Source organism: Chanodichthys erythropterus, chromosome 16 (assembly GCF_024489055.1).
Source record: "Chanodichthys erythropterus isolate Z2021 chromosome 16, ASM2448905v1, whole genome shotgun sequence".
Taxonomy (NCBI): domain Eukaryota; kingdom Metazoa; phylum Chordata; class Actinopteri; order Cypriniformes; family Xenocyprididae; genus Chanodichthys; species Chanodichthys erythropterus.
Window position 1 is genome coordinate 18,775,378 of NC_090236.1, and position 20,752 is coordinate 18,796,129.

Below are 20,752 nucleotides of genomic sequence, written 5' to 3' on the forward strand. Positions count from 1 at the left end.
AACCTGTAAATAGTTTTATTTTTATTTTGGCTAATCAATGTAAACTCTTGTTTTAATGCATTCAGCAGTATCCCTGTGAGGGGGATATTTAATACATAATCACATCTGTGATTAAAATGACTAAATTATCTTCATTAGAGGACTTTTTAATCAGATGATTCAATATGTTGAAATTACACTGAGGCATGTGGGTCTGTTTTACTTTACTTTCCATGACACATACTGTAGTAATGTCAGAAGTTCAGCACTATCAGAAGTTCAGCTCTATTACGAAATCCTCTTATTTGCTTTTATTTCTCAATCAATGTATGGAATTTTAATTTCAAAAACAAAAGACCACAAAATAAAACTTGTAATAAACAACCAGGTCACAGCTGGCCAATGTCCAGTACAAATCAGTTATTTGTGCTTCAAAACAAACCAAATGTAAGACACATTTTTATTTCAAAGCTAATGAAATATGGAGGATTTACAAACTAAAATGATCTAAATGTATCCTTTGGGTCTGAAATATCACTGTTTTCATATGTGTTTTCAAAGCATGGATATGAAAGAGGTGAAAATTAAACAATATCATAGAAGGTTTGTCAGTAACACGCTTTACAATAAGGTATCATTTGTTAACATTAATGTATTAACTAACATGAACTCAAAATGAATAATAAATTTTTTACAGTGTTTATTAACCTTCGTTAATGTTAGTTAATAAAAATACAGTTGTTCATTGTTTGTTCATGTTAGTTCACAGTAACTCATGTTAACAAATACAACTTTTGATTTTACTAATTAGTAAATGGTAAAATTAACTATCTAAGATTAATAAATGCTGTAAAAATATTGTTCATTGTTAGTTCATGTTAGCTAAAGTATTTAACTAATGTTAACTAATGAAACCTTATTCTAAAGTGTTACTGGTTTGTCTCATGTTGTGCTACATTGTGGATAAACTCATCTCTCACAATCATCACCCAGACATCTGACACCGGAGCTCCCAGACCGTCATAGTTTTCTCTATTTTTAGCTTCAGCCATCTGGAAAAATCACCAAGTCATGGCGCCTCAAGCACAAGGTTTTCAAAATCATCCTGACATTATCTATTACAACCTTTAATGTCTCAAATAAGATAGGCCAGAAAAGCAAATCAAACCTGATCACGATTTTAGAAAATTACGCAACACTCTGGAGTAATGTTCAGTAAGTGATACTTCCTGTTTTCAATTTCAAATTAACAAAGTACATCAAATACAGACAGTGAGACACTAAGTGCAGTCATCATACAGAAACAAGTGCACTGAAATCAAATGGACAAAATCATTTGAAAATTGTTCTGTTTTTTCTTTTTCTTTTTTTACTGCATCTGACAAACGGTACAGAAAGAAATGTGTATTTTTTAAAAAAGAAAGTCCCATCACTCTATATCGTAGTCCCCAAATAGTTGACATGAGTTAACTATCCAGTTGTTCAGTTTGTCAGTATATTCCAGCTCCTCTGCCCTGTTTTCTGTTCAAGACTCAAACCAAAAGCAGTTCCAATGTTTCCCGGTATCTATAAACCTCTTCAGTCAGTGGCGTACAAGGAGCTTCATTGAGACCTTGACAGAATGGCGGACATAATTCATTTTGATTTGCAGTTATTAGTGATCCTTGAAGAAACACTCCAACAGAATAAATCACACAGTATTTTGGTTTTCAGTTACACTGAGCAAAAGAGATATATCTGAGATATCGATGGAATTTGATCTCTATGAGATATGTACTAGACGTTTTATAAATCCGTGAGGTATTTGTTTTTGACAAATAGTTTCTCTTTTTTCTCCCTATGATGCAGAGATGGAATCCATGCTCCAGGCACGTCCTCTTGAGATAGTTATTGAGTCTTTGGTTCTGCCAGCTTCTCTGGCTCCACATCCAAGTCAGTTAAGCAGCAGCAGCACATGATCTGAGTGTACTTGGTGACAGAATCTGGCATGGAGAAAAGAGACAAAAACAAGTTGGGGGTAAAAGGAGCTATGGAGTCACACTGCAAAAAAATTAAATAAATGAATATAAAATAAATTAAAATAAAATAATGTTTGCCTATTATTTTAGGATTTTAGAAAAAAAAAAATTAATTCATGTTCCGAAGTTGAACAAAGGTCTTATGGTTGTGGAACGACATGAGGGTGATCAATTAATGACAGAATTTTCATTTTTTGGGGGGTGAACTAACCCTTTAAAAAGCCTGGATTTGATAAGTCAAATTACAGGCCTATCTCAAATCTTCCATTTCAAGGTAAGGTTTTGGAACGTGCACAACTTCATTCACACTTGTCATTCAACAAGCTTTTTGCAGCTTTTTAAATCGGGGTTTAGAAAGAGACACAATACAAAGAGCCTTTGTTCGAGCCTTTGACCTGCTTATCTCATCTAACCCTGGAGCCTCTACCATCTAGGAGTGCTAGAGAGTTGACTTTGTATCTATGATATGGTGTTAAATGGTTTAAATCCGACCTTACTGACGGTTCCCAGTTTGTTGTCTTGGGAAACAACAAATCTGACATTGGACAGGTCTGTCATGGTGTTCCTCAGGGATCTGTCTTGAGTCCTATGCTGTTTATTATTTATATACTTCCTCTGGGGTAAATCATGAAGAAACAAGGCTTAGGGTATCACTTTATGCTGATGATACCCAAATTTACATTAGCTCCAGATTAGATTATTGATCACAGTGTTGTATTGCCATCTTCTCAAGCTTATAACATTGGAGTGATTTTTTTAAGCTTTGATATTAGATTAGAAACTTTCTCGTTCTCTTAGTTCTGCTGATTCTTTTATTCTTCAGATGCCTCTTTGTAGATTACAATCTATGGGGAGAGAGCTTTTTCTGTTGCTGCACCCAGGTTATGGAATGCACTTCATCTTACTGTTAGAAATGCACTAACATTAGCCAGTTTCAGGAAGTTGCTAAAAACATCTTGAATGCATGGTTAAGCATTTAAATGTATTCAATAGTCTGAAGTTGGGAATTTTACAGCTTAGTTTTAATAAATGTTTTGGGTAACACTTTATTTTAGGGTACTTTAACTAGTTGCTTATTAGCATAGATATTACTAGAATATTGGCTATTGTCTTATTCTGCATGACCTTATTCTACAGTCTTAATCCTACCTAATACCTAAACTTACTAACTACCTTACTAACTATTAACCTTTAAATGCATTTACTACCCTCCTCCTTGTTCATTTTTCAAAGTTAGACATCAACCTTCTTGGTATTCCTCTATCAATTCATTATAAAAAATATAACAAGAAAAAAAATATATAAAATTATAAAAGAATGCCTATTTTTGTATTAATTTTTTGTAAAAATTGTATAGGGTCACTAACGACCCGAGGTGTGTTTGAGTGTTGGTATATTTTTTTCTGCACAACAATAATTGAATCTTAGATGACGGAATAAGTGCAATTCACCTTTATTCCACAAGGTGGCAATGTCTGATACACAATGCTGAAGTGACGACTCATTCAGACAGAAAACGAAATAAACATGACATGAAATGGCTCAGCAATTTACTGCAGAGCAAGTACTGAACGCAATCAAATATGACTGTAACTGTTACAGGATGAATCTGGTAAAGCTGTTAGCGATCAAAATATTGATTTTGAAGATGATGAAAATTATATAGTTTTGAGAATACGTTGAGATCGCGAATGGGCTCATATTCGTAACCTCAAACATAAAACTAACCCATTATTTGCTGAATTTACTGGGAAATGAGCTCTGACGAGGACAGTGATGATGGCATGAAACATCTGCTCAAACTGAGCCCTTTCAAGCTCCAAAAAGTAGCAAAATACGATTTATTTTATTCTTCTGTAATTGTTGCTCTAATATCAGAGGAGTTTTATATTATTGCGACAGGTAGAGATCCTTCAGTGTTAGATATAGATCCGGGTCGATAAAGACCCGAATATGTAAGAATGATTGGTGAAACAGTCATGCATTTAAGGGTTAATAAGCAGTAAAATAAGACTTTATTGAGGGAAAAGTCGTAGTTAATAGTTTATAAGTGTTCCCTATACTAAAATGTTTTGGTAACACTTTTTTTTTACTTCATTTTACAGTCCTTTTTACATATGTTACATGTTAATAACAGTAAATTGCGCATAGTTGCATGCAACTAACCTTAAAACCAAACCCTAATCCTAACACTAACCCTATAGTAAGTTAATGTAGTTAATTATTATTACTCAGTACTTAAAAGTATTTATTGCACTGTAACAAGGATACCTTAAAACAATAGTATATATATATATATATATATATATATATATATATATATATATATATATATATATATATATATATATATATATATATATATATATATATATATGTGTAATAGTAATATGTGTGATGTGTAATATCCTCACCATTGATTTTACCGATCCATTTTGGCCTTTTCTCTTTGGGCAAGTAGATACACAGGTAATAAACAGGAACTCCAGACAGTGCGATGGCAACTCCTATGAGGGAGTTAATGGTGTCGCTGTACAGAGGCACGATCACGAGGAACACACTGCACAAGCAGTAGATGAATGGGAAGAACAATGTGAGCTAATGAAGAAAAAGACAGAAGACTGAAGCTGAGTCAACAAACACACAGAATAAGACATTGGGTTTTATTCAAACAAATAAGCGGATATGAATGCTGGACCACTGTATAGATCTAGTTACCTTGACAGGTCTGTGTCTGTCAGGCTGAGTGATACGCAGGTAAATGAGTCCGGCCACAGACAGACCCACAAAAAGCCAGTAACTGAAGCTGAAGTAGTTGATGAGTTGAAACACATCCTCTACACAGAGGAAGATCAGACCCATAACGCCCTATAAACATCCACAAATCCAATGCTTATCAGTGCCTATTCAGTAAGATGACTGCCATATTGGTCAGCGCAACATAAAAAAAAATGCAACTTTAAACATTCAGCAGCAGAAAAATTGGCTGCTTAAATACAAATGCAATAGAAAGGCTTGAAAGTGGTCATGTGAAACCAAATTATGACTTTTTTTGTTATTGTCTAAATGGATTTAAGTATGAGAAAATGTTTCGAGTGAAGGATCCAGCGTGTTGTAGGCAGTGGCTAAAGGCTGCAAAGAATCATAAATACCAAAGAGAGAACACTGAAATGGAAAATCTGAAAATCATCCATGTTTGTGGTCTACATTTCAAACTGGATGACCATGAACAGAGTGTTTTAGGGCAAACGGAGAGGGAAATCTGACAGATTTTTGCAGACAAATAAACAGAAATTTGCAAAACGGGTTAAAAATCGGTGAACTACTATGCATCCTTTTTTATTATACAAATGTGTCATAGAAATGTCTTGTAAAACTGCACCAAGATCAGGTAAAATCCATATAAACTCTGCTTCATGGGTTCACAAATACTGCCCTCTAGTGGTTAACCACTGACATTTTTTAAATATTTCAAAACAGCTATGCCACAACAAAGGCTTGCTTATGGAAATTGCGTAGTGGTTTAACATATTCGAAACAAAGTTTGCAAAGTTTTCAGATTCATAGAACAGTGTTTTGAAAGGTCCCATCATTATTCACTAGACCATCTTATTCTTGAACCCCTCCCTTGAAAAGTCCTGTCACATAGATTCCACAATCAAAGCCCTTTCAATGGTTAAAGACGTGCCATACCTTTCTTTCCAGAAATACAAATTACATAAGTACAATGGGTCGTGAACACCATTTCATGTTGCCTTTACCAACTGATTATGTTGTAGTATCGTATTATAATGGATAATCTAGTCCAGATAATGTACATGCTGATAGTTGGAGAAAAAGGAAAGAGTCTTACATTAAAGAGGAGTGCAGGTACAGGAGTGTAGCGCTCAGCATGGATCAGACTTAAGCTGATGGGAAGGTGGCCTTCTCTCGCCCCCACAAAAAACAACCTATCACCAAAGAAATGCAACATCTACTAAATGCAAATATCAAGACTTTAAAGTCCTTGTTGTCTTAACTGGAACCAAAAAGTTTTACCTGGAGGCAGCAATGATGGAGGCATTGAGTCCTCCATAGCAAGACATGGCCACAGCGATGGGAACGATCCAGCTAATGGGACCTAGCACCTGATTTCCAAATGTCTACAGATTGGGACACAAACTAGATGGTTTAATCAAATGATAGTGTAATTAATACAATAAACTCATAAAGACCAAAGATCACATATTTGATACTCTGAAAGATCCTTACTACAGCCACTGCATCACTACCCATGAAAGAAGGCATGTCCAGAACTACATAGTAGGCCACATTGGTCAGCAGATAGATGATCGTCACTATTGGCATGGAGATGGCTATAGCGATGGGAAGGTTCCTATTAATGGTCAAGGAGAAAGATTAAATGCTTAGGATGAATAACAGTGTAAGGAACAGGATGCATTCATTTTTATGTAGCTTTGGATAACAGTGTTTATTAAATTAATAAATGAAAAGATAAACATACCTAATTCTGTTAGTTTAGTCTTATAATGAGTCCACTGGTCATGAAGTTACTCACCAGCAGGACCAGATGGAATCTGTTGACATTTTTGCATTACCTGAGCTAATTTTGGGGAAAATAAATCAATATTCTTATATATTTTTAAAGTACCTTAGAGTACTAAACTTTAGCCAAAATAAATAATTTATTCATGAGTAAATGAATAAATGAAGTGCCTGGAGATGTGTATTATTGTGAAATAGAGGAGTAAAGCCTTGTCTGAAAGTTGTCTGAAAGATTTTTCTGCATTGGTAACATGTTTTAGCAAGTTGCTAGCATATTTTAACACGATTGAACATATTCCTGGCATGATTTAACACATTGCTAGTATGTTTCGGAAATGAATTAACACATTGCTAACATTTTTCTTGCATGAATGAACACATTACTACCATGATTTAACATGTTGTTAGCATAATTAGTACATTGTTAACATGTTTTACCATGTGGCTAACATGTTTCTAATGTGATTAAACAATTAGTAACATGTTTAACATGTTACTAGCATGATTTAGCACATTGCTAACATGTTTCTAGCACAATTTAACACATTGCCAACATGATTAAGCATGTTGCTAACATGATTTAGCATGTTACTAGCATGTTTCTAGTTGATTAGTCGACTAACATTAGCATGATTAGTCAACTAATCACATGTTTATTAATAAACCATATAAATCATAATTAAGAGCCTTTATTGCCTAATCAGTGCTCAAGCGCACACAGCGCAAGGGCAGAAGTAATGATTATAAATGCAAGGCAAGCAAGGCTGTATTTTCGGCTGTAGTGATGAAGTTGACATAACCTGAGAATATTTGTTTTCCATTTGAATTGGTTAATTTATAATTAGACATTTTCAGCTATGGTATAAAAAGGAGGATAGTCCCTTCTGAAATACAATGCACTATGCACTATCCCATGCTGCAAAAAAAAAAAAAAAAAAAACACCACAGAAATAAAAATGTTTGAAAATGTATTTCTACACCCACTGTAAATGTTTCTCTTTTGTGAGGTTTGGTTAATGGTGGCTAAAATGCATTTTTACGCACAACTGCCAGTCTGCATGGAGAGCTTCTCAAGACTCCAGAGACACCAGCAGCTTCAAATACCTGTTTGCTGGTCTTTTTTATAGCTGCCCTTTTAATACAAATAATTTACAGTTTAATTAATTTTGACAGGAACTTTCATTAATAAGCCTTTATCTGACCAACTTCTGCTGTGCTCTAAATCACTCACAAATCTGCATTCAATTTTCACACAATATTAGTTGTTTTCATGCCTTTTGCACAACATTGCACCATTTCATGCTTTTCATCTTCAGAAAGATCTTTCTTCCTCCCCATATTGCATGAGAACTGTGACTTGCTTAATAATGAGGAACAACCTCTAAGTAGGGTTTCCATAGACCTGGCAAATTATTTTGTCTGAGATTGATACCAGTTATCTAAAAAGACATGGATAAATAAACAAACAAACATTTTCTTAGAAAAAACAAAATCTGAATGTTTATTCTACTGAAATCTTACTGATATGTCACGTGCATAATAATTTGGAACACAGTGTATATTATAATATTTCTTATTTGTTTTACTGTAGGCTATAACTTTTCATTGTTTTAAATGTTTGCACTGCTATGAATAGGCTTTGTAGGTCGATGAACGATAGGCAAGCGTTTAGATGTACTCCACGATATACTGTAATTACCACATAAAGCAGCTCATAACGATCTGTCTTGACTTTCTCCACTTCCTGTGGATTTTTTTTTATCTTTCTGTGACTAAGTGACTAAAAAAAATTTAGTTGACTAAGCCTCTCCTTGTTGACTAATGGTTAGTCGACTATTAGGGAGCAGCCCTAGTTTCTATCATGTGTTAGCACATTGCTAGCATGTTTGATCATATTTCATTGATCATTGCACTGGACCTTTACGGGTCCACTTAGGGCTAGCGCAAGGGCCCCCAGCAGTCTGCCAGCACAGGTCCCCTGAGAATTTGCTCACTGGCAAATCGTTGGCCCCTTAGCGCTAGCCCTGCATGGGAAGCCACTTAACACCCAGGAATCCCTCACTGGGCCCACACAGGGCCCGCACTATTAATCTTTAACAATAAATCTGGCAGCACAGGGTGCCACACATTTACCATTATTGAAAATAACGGTTAATGATCATTAAAAAAGAAATGGTCAATGACTGGTAGGGGCATCTGCCATTCAAATATATTACCTAAATCATACTCTATAAAATATAAATCTCTTTGATTCTGACCACTACATGAGAATTGAATCATCAATAAGTAATCAACTTCATCTAACCAGAATTTCTCTTGTAATTTTTGCTAAAACAAATGTGCTTCAGAAATACACAGTTATAGCAGCCAGAGAACAACTGATGCTGAAAAGCCAAGGGTCAAGAGTCCAACTACAGCAAATGCTCACCTCCATAACGGTGACTTAAAATTGTACTATTTTTAATAAAACATCAACATCTAAAAGTTTTGTATGAAATAGTGAAACTGGATTGTAATAAGTAAAGATGCTGAGATCTAGACAGATCTGTTAGCGTTTAATCTGGTCATGTGTTGCTGCTGGTCATGTGGCAGTGTTTTCAGCTTATTTAAATAAGGAGATTTTACTTTACTGCCAAGTTATTTGACTGTTTTATCATCGTACTGTTTTGTTGTTGTATTAATTACAGATTATTATTGTAATTTTACATATATTTGTATGTAATTTAAGAAAACAGAAAATACTATATAAAAAAAATACAGCCAAACAGAGCATGGGAAACGAAAGTGGGCTGCTTACACAAAACCTGCATGGGCCCAAAGGTACAAAAGTTGCTCTGGGCCCTAACGGGCTGGCCCTCACTGGGCCATCATGGGCTTAATGTGGGCAGTTTGCTAGTGCAGGCTGCTTGCAGAGAGCCCACTGTGCCCACACATTGCTAACATGAATTAACATGTTGCTAACACATGGCTAGCGTGTTTTAGCATGTTGACCTAGGATAGTTTTCAGGCTTTGCTGCTGATAGACAGCTTAAATAATCTATAGCTGTGTTCCAGTTCAGAGGGTCCATGCTTCGAAGGCAGTGAATGTCGGGCTGGGCATGGGATGGTCTAGCCTACGGAGGATTGTTCTTGTTGCCTAGCAACTGTGACAGCTGCCATTAATGAGCGGCAGTAATGTTTGTACTGGACTTTTTTGAAAGTTATATTTTGGGTAGGCTAGGCTGTGAATCTGTTGTATCCTTCATTGCCCAGGAAACGATGGACACATTTCAAGGCTGAAGGAGCCTTTTGAATTGGGACGGTCTTTGAGCGCACCGCTGTAATGCAATCAGACTTCGAATACAGCCTTCGAAGGATGCAGCCTCTGAATTGGGACGCAGCTTATAAAAGGTTATTGTATGAAAGTTTTAACCCCTCTATGAAAGTCTATGGGATTCTGGAAATGTTTGAAAGTCTGATACAGGAATTCTGTGAGTCGGATCAGTTAGAAAAGATAGCAACCCTGAGTCAGAACAGTCTGAAGGTCTGATTTGAGTTGGGTAGGAGATACTGTTTTAAATTTAGTCTCAGAAAAAGAAGGAAAGAAAGAAAGAAAGAAAGAAAGAAAGAAAGAAAGAAAGAAAGAAAGAAAGAAAGAAAGAAAGAAAGAAAGAGAAAAAGAAAGAAAGAAAGAAAGAAAGAAAGAAAGAAAGAAAGAAAGAAAGAAAGAAAGAAAGAAAGAAAGAAAGAAAGAAAGAAAGAAAGAAAGAAAGAAAGAAAGAAAGAAAGAAAGAAAGAAAGAAAGAAAGAAAGAAAGAAAGAAAGAAAGAAAGAAAGAAAGAAAAAGAAAGAAAAAGAAAGAAAGAAAGAAAGAAAAAAAGAAAGAAAGAAAGAAAGAAAGAAAGAAAGAAAGAAAGAAAGAAAGAAAAAGAAATAAAGAAAGAAAGAAAGAAAGAAAGAAAGAAAGAAAGAAAGAAAGAAAGAAAGAAAGAAAGAAAGAAAGAAAGAAAGAAAGAAAGAAAGAAAGAAAGAAAGAAGAAGAAATAGCAGATCAGTTTGTTGGTTTTGTCAAGCCAACATTATTCCTGTTCATGCATCGACTGCCCTCCCCTGCCTTTCATGATCTACGCCAATAGGTTAAATTAAAAATTTGTGTTGGAAACTACATTTAAAGTAATTTAGCACCAAAACAATGAGATTAATTTTGTACAATTCATGCATTTTCACAGAAAAGGTTCTGATGGAAAATTTCCACCACATTCATGACAGGTGCCCTTGCACATAAATTGGTGTAGGAATATCTTAATTTCATGTTCATGAATCCAAATTATTTTAAATGAGGACGCACATGCCCACATCTGTCATTTACATAAAACATGCCCAAACCAAGTCCATATAAGGATTCGTACACTCTTGTCTGAGAGCATGTGCAGCAAGATCTTTAGAGTGTGCCATTCTCAAAAATCAGCTAAAACACAAATAATTTCTACACTCACTGGCCACTTTATTAGGTACACCTTAACTGTCTGTTAATGCAAACATCTAATCAGCCAGTCACATGGCAGCAATTCAATGCATTTAGGCATGTAATTGAGGTCAAGATGATCTGTTGAAGTTCAAACTGAGCATTGGAATGGGGAAAAATGGTGATTTAAGTGACTTTGAATGTGGCATGGTTGTTGGTGCCAGATGGGCTGGTCTGAGTATTCCAGAAACTGCTGATCTACAGGGATTTTCACTCGCTCTAGTGTTTACAGAGAATGGTCCAAAAAAGAGAAAATATGTGAAAACGCCTTTTTATTCCAGAGGTCAGAGGAGAATGGCCAGAGTGGTTTGGGCTGATAAAAAGGCAACAGTAACTCAAATAACCACTCGTTACAACAAAGGTCTGCGGAAGAGCATCTCTGAATGCAAAACACGTCAAACCTTGAAGCAGATTGGCTTCAAACCATCTTCAACCAACAAATCTGATGCTGTCATGTCAATATAGACCAGAATCTGTAAAGGAATGTTTCCAGCATTCCTTTCAAGAATGTTTCCTTGTTGAATCTATGCCATGAAGAATTAAGGCAGTTCTGAGGACAAAAAGGGAGTTCAACCCAGTACTAGAATTAAAGTGGCCGGTGAGTGCACATAGGCCTAGATGCACAGTTAATGGATGAGACTCAATGTTACTCTGACAATATCTAGACAAATGCATTGAATATGAAAAACATGAAAATGGAAATGCTGACACCTCTCAGGGTTCTGGATCTCCTCAGTAACAAAGTTGAGCGTGTCCCAGCCAGAGTAGGAGAACAGAGCCGAATATAGAGCGAGAGCTATGCTGCCCGCCTCCGTGGAGGAACCCTCGAATGGATTATTAAAGTTCTTTGTTTCTCCTGTGGTGCACATGAAGTATGAGGAACAGAAAAAGAAAATTATAAGATTGAACAGTACATAAAAATAGTCTTTTCAAACAACAAAACATGTGTAGGTGCAACCTGAGCTACGATTAAGAACTACTTCCTTGTTCACTACTTCCTAATCTCAATTCCTCTTATTTACGGTGACAAATCCACCAAAACTTCAGTATCCCCTCAAAACTTCTATTTACCATGAATTATCTTGATGATGCCCATTGTGATGACGAGGAGCAGAGACATGATCTTGGTGTAGGTGAAAATATCTTGAACCAAAGTGCCCCACTTTACATAAGCACAGTTTATGAAGATCAGAATGCCTGAGGAAAGAGGAGGAACAATTTAAATAAATTTTGAAATCAGTTGTTTGGGTATCAGAACACTTAATATTGTTTTAATCAGAAGATGACTCACAAGATATTACAAACCCGATTCCAAAAAAGTTGGGACACTGTACAAATTGTGAATAAAAACAGAATGCAATGATGTGGAAGTTACAAATTTCAATATTTTATTCAGAATACAACATAGATGACATATCAAATGTTTAAAATGAGAAAATGTATCATTTTAAGGGAAAAATAAGTTGATTTTAAATTTCATGGCATCAACACATCTCAAAAAAGTTGGGAAAAGGCCATGTTTACCACTGTGTGGCATCCCCTCTTCTTTTTATAACAGTCTGCAAACGTCTGGGGCTGAGGAGACAAGTTGCTCAAGTTTAGGAATAGGAATGTTGTCCCAGACAAACTCTTGTCTAATACAGGCTTCTAGTTGCTCAACTGTCTTAGGTCTTCTTTGTCGCATCTTCCTCTTTATGATGCACCAAATGTTTTCTATGGGTGAAAGATCTGGACTGCAGGCTGGCCATTTCAGTACCCGGATCCTTCTTCTACGCAGCCATGATGTTGTAATTGATGCAGTATGTGGTTTGGCATTGTCATGTTGGAAAATGCAAGGTCTTCCTTGAAAGAGACGACATCTGGATGGGAGCAAATGTTGTTCTAGAACTTGGATATACCTTTCAGCATTGATGGTGCCTTTCCAGATGTGTAAGCTGCCCATGCCACATGCACTCATGCAACCCCATACCATCAGAGATGCAGGTTTCTGAACTGAGCACTGATAACAACTTGGGTTTTCCTTGTCCTCTTTAGTCCGGATGACATGGCGTCCTAGTTTTCCAAAAAAGAACTTCAAATTTTGATTAATCTGACCACAGAACAGTTTTCCACTTTGGCACAGTCCATTTTAAATGAGCCTTGGACCAGAGAAAAAGCCTGCGCTTCTGGATCATGTTTAGATATGGCTTCTTTTTTGACCTATAGAGTTTTAGCCAACAACGGCGAATGGCACGGTGGATTGTGTTCACGACAATGTTTTCTGGAAGTATTCCTGAGCCCATGTTGTGATTTCCATTACAGTAGCATTCCTGTATGTGATGCAGTGCCGTCTAAGGGCCCGAAGATCACAGGCATCCAGTATGGTTTTCCGGCCTTGACCCTTACGCACAGAGATTGTTCCAGATTCTCTGAATCTTTGGATGAAATTATGCACTGTAGATGATGCAATTCTCTGAGAAACTCCTTTCTGATATTGCTCCACTATTTTTCGCCGCAGCATTGGGGGAATTGGTGATCCTCTGCCTATCTTGACTTCTGAGAGCCACTGCCACTCTGAGAGGCTCTTTTTATACCCAATCATGTTGCCAATTGACCTAATAAGTTGCAAATTGGTCCTCCAGCTGTTCCTCATATGTACATTTAACTTTTACGGCATCTTATTGCTACCTGTCCCAACTTTTTGGGAATGTGTAGCTCTCATGAAATCCAAAATGAGCCAATATTTGGCATGACATTTAAAAATGTCTCACATTCAACATTTGATATGTTGTCTATATTCTATTGTGAATAAAATATAAGTTTATGAGATTTATAAATTGTTGCATTCCTTTTTTATTCACAATTTGTACAGTGTACCAAGGTTTTTGGAATTGGGTTTGTACATAAGAGGCTTATTCTATGTTTTAGTCTATTTCTCAGAAACCAAAGCAGGCTCTTTCCATGAATACAGTACAGTTTAATGCATTTTAAATGAGAACTATTCAGTAGGGGTGCGTCTCAATCTGTTCCCTAGCTCACGAGCTTGTGAATCACAATCATGTACACGAATACGGGCACTGGTAAGCACAGTAGGCTAACGGATGCTGACTCACTACACATTGGGACACTTATGACTCCATTTCCGGCAACGTGACAACGTCCTCATTGTACAACATCACTACTGGTATTTATAAACAAAAGCAGAGCTGATATCATTCTGACATTACTTGTAATGTTATTTAAAGTACATTATGATAAATACTTTGCTTGTTACATATATGTGCAACATTTTAGCCATAAATAAATTGTAAATGTTTGCTAGATTATGTTCATTACCTGTGTAGCGATGTATGTTTATGCTGAAATACATATAATATAATAATGGTTTGTATTTAAAAAAAAACATCTATTACATCTCATTATGTCTAGTGAGTTGGCTCATGTGATTTAAGTTTCGTGCTTCAGAACTTCCGTTAAGGGAACATGCATTGTGGGGAGCGAAAGTTCAGGGCCCTGGAAGGATTCTGCGATTGAAACAGCCCTTAAAATGGCCGACTCCCTGATCAGTGCCCTGACTACTGAACTAGGGAGCTGATTGAGACACACCCTCAGTAGGTTAGTTAAACTATTATACAACATAAGTTTAAGCATTAAAGTAAGTTGTTCAAAACAAATCAAACCTCTATTTTGTCATATTTCAAATATTTGGGCCTGTCCCACCTCATGGTCTTGACCTTCTTAACTACATGCAACAAATAATACAACATCATAATCTTACTGATTATTCAATATTAGATTTATTGTGGAAAAAAAATTATCAAAATGTATAGCTTTGTCCCACATTTTACATGTAACCCTGTTAGACAGTAGCATAATAATAATAATAATACATTTTATTTTATATAGTGCCTTTAAAAGTTGCATCTCAAAGTGCTTCACAGAAAAATATAGATAAAATACATTGAAAAAAATTAGCTTTTATTTTTATATTTTTAGTTTTGTGTTAATTTTAGATAAATTGTTAGTAATTTCACTGTGATTCTGTCATTTTATTAGTTTATTTTTTTATTTTTAAAATATTGCTATTAGGGTTTAATTAATTTTTATTTCAGTTTTATTTATTTATTTCCAGTTAATAATTTGAGAGCTTAAACTAAACTGAACTTATTTGAATTGAACCATTGAATTCAAGTAATATAAAATCAGCTCCTTTCTTTTTATATCATTTTCTGAAGGTTCAGCAATAATCAACAATATTTGCCAAATGTCTTTGTTTTTTGTAGATTTTATTTTTCTGTACCCTATTCTTGGAAAGTGTCAGGTCCAATCTCAGCTAGCATGTGAATTGCGTGTGTTGTTACAGTCTGTCCTCATGCACTGAGTGGATCATGTCCCTGCTTTCTGAGAACACATTTAGCTCTGACAGGAAACTATGTGAAGGCAACAGCTGCTAAGAAGGAAAGAGAAAGAAAAACATCTCCTGTGTGTCATGTATTTGAGTAGTGAAAATTGGGCGAAACTGAGAAAAGTGCCATTCATCCCTACTTCGGGTTTCACTTTGCTTAAACTCTGTTTACTAGGATACAAGAACCAAAACAAAACAAAACAAAACAAACAAAAAAAAACTTTTATAGATTTGAAGTTTTGAAAATGTATGTTATCTATGTAACACAATTACAAATGCACTCAGGTTTAGATAACATGATCACTATTATGGCTTTTTGGACTTAAAGTAATACAGTAGTATTATTTGAAGTACATTGGATTATCGTGTAAATAATGGTGTGTGAAGATGGTAATCATTCAGTACCGTGTATTACTGTAATAATTCTTTACTCTGGGATGTGGTGTTGATCTTCCACCCAAATACCAGAGTGCAACAGTCAAGCCAGCTGAGTCACAAAATAGACTACTAAAATAGTTGGTAACACTTTACATTAAGGTTCATTAGTTAACACTAGTTAACTACATTAATTAACATGAACTAATAATGAACTGCTCTTATACAGCATTTATTAATCTTTGTAAATGTTAATTTCAAAATTTACTAATACATAAAAGTATTGTTAACATTAATGCACTGTGAACTAACATTAACAAACAATGAACAGCTGTATTTTTCATTAACTAATGTTGATTAGTAAATACAGTAACAAATTGCAGTATTGCTCATGGTTAGTTCATGTTAGTTAATACATTAACTAATGTTTAACTAATGAACCATTTTAAAGCGTTACTGGTTCACAGGTTCCACAACAACTAGTGCCAACATTCAATCTAGCATTAAGATAATAGATGCACATACTGCCTGGAGTAGAATCTGCTATAATATGTGTTAAATATGTGCTACAGTTAGGTTAATCATAGTGATGGCTGTTATATTACACAACACCTTGTGTTTTTGATCGTCTTTTTACGCATGCTGCTTATTAGTTTCTCATCAGTACAGGCTATGCATTCTCTTTTAATTATTCATGAAGGTAACGATTCCTCATGTTAGTTTTGTGTAATAAAGGGCCTACTTCTCTATAGTGGTAGATATAGATTAATCATCAGTGCACATTATTCCCCCCAAAAAACAATTAAATAAGTTGTCTTCATAATCTTTCATTTAATTCAATAGCTTGACTCACTTCTGAAACAACTTTGCTTTTTGGCTGATGTCATCTTGGCTACTGGGTTAACAGAGGATTTATTGGTTCATTCTGGCATGGAACGACCCCTTTTCACAAACTAATTTTTCTTTTTCACATCACATTAGGGAAGTACAATGGGTTACAAATGCTGTTTTATGTTGACCAACAGAAGGATATGCTGTACGTGTCGCAGGGAAATTCAGCAAAGTGAAGAAAAAAGGGTTTTGTGAGTTGTGATGTGAAAGACAGCAGAAGGGGAAAAATGTCATTTTCATACACTGCTAAAAAAAAAAAATCACTGACAAAACATCTGCAATAAATGGAATGATGAAATATTTGTCATTTATATTAATATATAACAACACATCAGGACCCCCTTCATTAATGTGTGAACAAAAACATAGCGTGTTATTGTTATTTCTTGTTTCAACTAAAGAGAAAGTTCTGTCATCATTTATTCATCATCATGTCATTCCAAGCCAGTATGACTTTCTTCTGTGAAACATAATAGAAGATATTTTGAAGAAAGCTAGGAACCAAACTGCATTGGAGCCCAATGACAAAACAACACTGATACATTTCTCAAAATATCTCCTTTTGTGTTTCACAAAATCATCCAATTTTGGAATGACATGAGGGTGAGTAAATGATGACAGACTTTTCATACTTTGAACTATCGCTGATTCAAAAGAGCTTTTTTAAAAGAGTTAACGCAATGCTAATCTAAAAGGCTAAGCTAACCGAAAACACAAAGAAAGGGAAAATTTGAAAATGTTTAACTTTGATTTAAAACATTTAAAATTTAAAAGACAAATGACTTTTTCATGATTAAGAAAAATACACCACCAAGTGATTTTTATGTCATTTCTAATCAGGCACTGAATTGGATACACATAAGGGGCACAGGATCTCTGAACAAGGGGCTAACTGGAATCAACCGAAAAGGAATGTCGTTTCAGAGGTTCAGTTAGAGATTACAAAAACAATATTTTTTCTTTGTAATAACTCAAATAATAAGACCAGGAATGTTTAAAGGGTTAGTTCACCCCAAAATTCCGTTCCACACTTGTAAGACCTTTGTTAATCTTTGGAACACAAATTAAGATATTTTTGTTGAAATCCGATGGCTCCATGAGGCCTGCAATGACATTTCCTCTCTCAAGATCCATAAAGGTACTAAAAACATATTTAAATCAGTTCATGTGAGTACAGTGGTTCAATATTAATATTATAAAGCAACAAGAGTATTTTTGGTATGGCAAAAAAAAAAAAAAAAAAAATACCGACTTATATAGTGATTGCCGATTTCAAAACACACCTTCAGGAAGCTTCGGAGCGTAAGGAATCAGTGTGTCGAATCTGCGATTTGGAGCACCAAAGTCGCGTGATTTCAGCAGTTTGACACGCGATCCGAATCATGATTCAATATGCTGATTCATTTGTGCTCCGAAGCTTCCTGAAGCAGTGTTTTGAAATCGGCCATCACTAAATAAGTCGTTATTTTGTTTTTTTGGCGCACCTAAAATATTCTCATCACTTTATAATATTAATATTGAACCACTGTACTCACAATAACTGATTTAAATATGTTTTTAGTACCTTTATGGATCTTGAGAGAGGAAATGTCATTACTCCCTATGCAGGTCTCACAGAAGCATCGGATTTCAACAAAAATATCTTAATTTGTGTTCCGAAGATTAACGAAGGTCTTACGGGTGTGGAACGACATGAGGGTGAGTAATAAATTACATTATTTTCATTTTTGGGTGAACTAAACCTTTAAGAAAGCAAAAAAGACTTCACGCTAAGAGCAATTGCAATGAGGACTCACAGAGACAAGCCGCTGCTATCAGTCTCACAGCGTCGTACGGAGGCTGACAGGTGGGGTAGAAAGCTTCCACCAGGTAGTTGGCAAACGTCAGTGAGATGACCGCCTGACTGGCTGGCTCCACCAGCAGGATGGACGTCCACAGGCGAATGAAAGCAAGGAAACCACCAAAGGCCTCCAGGATGTACGCATAACTAGCACCAGACTTTGTAATAGTGGTTCCAAGTTCTGCGTAACATAGTGCACCAAACACGGAAAATATGCCACCGAGAGCCCAGATGATCAGCGAAAGGCCGTAGGACCCGCTGTACATCAACACACCCTTGGGTGACACGAAAATACCCGAGCCAATCATATTGCCCACAATTAAGCAGATGCCATTGGTGAGAGAGATCTCCCTCCTCATGATCATCTTCTCCTCCTGGTCTGGACCATTGCAGGTTCCAGCTGGTTTCTTCAGGTCCAGGGCTCCTCGAGACCCCGGACACAGTTTCTGGCCTAAAGACATCAGTTTTTTCATGCTGGAGGAAACAAAAGTCAACAAGTATTGCAGCTGTAATTACTAGTAAAACACAATTATGATGATGGTGGTGGTTTTATTTGGATTTAACATCCCAGATAACTTGATATCTCGTTTTTGACTAATGACTTGCAATTGTATTAAGAAATGATCAAACTACAGTTTGTTTACATAATGTGCAGACATAGTTTAGATTATTTACATCTATATAAAGTGTCACATGTAATTTGTGATTAATATTCTTTAATATTTAATGTCACATGCAAAATATTCTGCTGACACTTCACAATAAGGTCCCATTAGTTAACTAGCATCAACAATGAGCAATACATTTGTAAAAGTATCTATAGTTATTTATTTCTATTAACTAGCATTAACAAATATACTGTTAAAAAATTAATAAAATTGTTAGTTCATGTGAGTCCAATAAATATTAGACATTTAATATTTTAAATAAAGTAAATGTTGAAATTAACTGACTAAAATTAATATATGTTTTAGAAGTATTAGAAATTAGTTTGTAAGACAGTTCAATCAAAAACCGCTTGAAGCTTCCATTTTGTAAATAGTTTGTTCAAGTGAGCCAATAATAAAGAAATAAAGAAAGTTCACAGGCAGTGTCCTTGCTAAACAACAAAACAGCCACTGTGGGCCAATAGTTTTGGGTCCTATTTAACATTTTAAATGTAGTGCCAAAAACAAACTGGTGTACTTTACCTTTAATCATGTTAGAAGGAATGCTGTTTGGGGGGAAAAATTAAAAAATAAAAAAATCATACAATTGGATTGTGGAGAGGAAGAGCGTACAGATGAGTTATGCAAGTTTCCAGAGTGGTGGTGATCCTGGTCAGAATGAAGAAAACTAGACTATCAGGGTCAACAGGATGAGAGCTGTCGCAATCCCAGACCGCAGAGAGAGAGACAGAGCGAGACCCTGATCTGTTTTTCCACCAGAGGCAAAATGGGTTCTTGAGTTGCCCTGTCTATTTTAAGAGGTCTGTACTCAGAGAGAGAGAGAGAGAGAGAGAGAGAGGGGCAGACAGAGAGAGAATGTCTGTCCCCTCCTATTGATGATAAAAGTAGCTCAGCAAAACCCTGTTGAACGAAAGCATGTCTTTGTTATCCGATCTGTTCCAGCTCTGACTCGAGAATTCAGACAGACTGCTTCCCCTTTACTTGAGGTGTTTGCTAAGGCAAGCAGCACTATTACTATTTCTCATTTCGAACCCTCTGATTCCAAGTATTAAACTTGCACAGCTCGTTCTTCGGTTTATGCGATGACACCTCAACCGCATCTTGTTGAGGAGATACTTATTCAACAAACCCACAAGAGGCATATTTCCCTGACTGATGATAAAATTACTTAAATTATTATTGTAAGATTTACAATACAGGTGACATATTTAGTGATCAGAGCCTGCATTCACCATGATTTATCACCAGCAGTTCTCAGAAGAGGACTTCTTAAATCCTGTTTACAAAGCTGCTAAGAAATGTTTTAGTGAGGACATCGAAAGGTAAGAGTTAGAGGCAAAGTAGACTGAAGAATGGAGTAATGATGCTGAAAATTCAGCTTTGATCACAGTTTTTTTTTTTTTTTTTTTTTGATCACAGATTACATTTTAAAATATATTCAAATAGAAAACTGTAATTTTAAATTGTAATATTTCATAATATTATTGTTTGTATTGTACTTTTAATCACATGAATGCAGCATAAAAGACTTTTCAAAAACATTATAAC

At 35.6% G+C, this 20,752-nt stretch overlaps 1 protein-coding gene across 1 annotated transcript; it reads right to left on the minus strand.

Moving 5' to 3' along the window:
* Nucleotides 1–208: 208 nt before the first annotated feature.
* Nucleotides 209–19,998, minus strand: LOC137002576 (Y+L amino acid transporter 2). Its single transcript, XM_067362315.1, has 10 exons — nucleotides 19,727–19,998; nucleotides 18,493–19,010; nucleotides 12,118–12,243; nucleotides 11,758–11,902; nucleotides 6,249–6,372; nucleotides 6,036–6,139; nucleotides 5,851–5,947; nucleotides 4,716–4,865; nucleotides 4,412–4,595; nucleotides 209–1,961 (listed from the first exon to the last, which is right to left on the minus strand). The coding sequence occupies exons 2-10, from the start codon at nucleotides 19,007–19,009 to the stop codon at nucleotides 1,867–1,869; spliced, it is 1,542 nt and encodes a 513-aa protein (XP_067218416.1). The 5' UTR covers nucleotide 19,010; nucleotides 19,727–19,998; the 3' UTR covers nucleotides 209–1,866.
* Between the last annotated feature and the right edge of the window lie 754 nt (nucleotides 19,999–20,752).

Bases quoted from the DNA above. Each gene is read 5' to 3' on its own strand.
- LOC137002576 (XM_067362315.1), bottom strand. From the start codon at position 19,009: ATGAAAAAACTGATGTCTTTAGGCCAGAAACTGTGTCCGGGGTCTCGA. The intron at 12,244-18,492 runs GTGAGTCCTCAT...CTCTTTCCTCAG, and splicing joins GATAGCAGCGGCTTGTCTCT to GCATTCTGATCTTCATAAAC. The intron at 4,596-4,715 runs GTAACTAGATCT...TTTCTTCATTAG, and splicing joins ACAGACACAGACCTGTCAAG to CTCACATTGTTCTTCCCATT.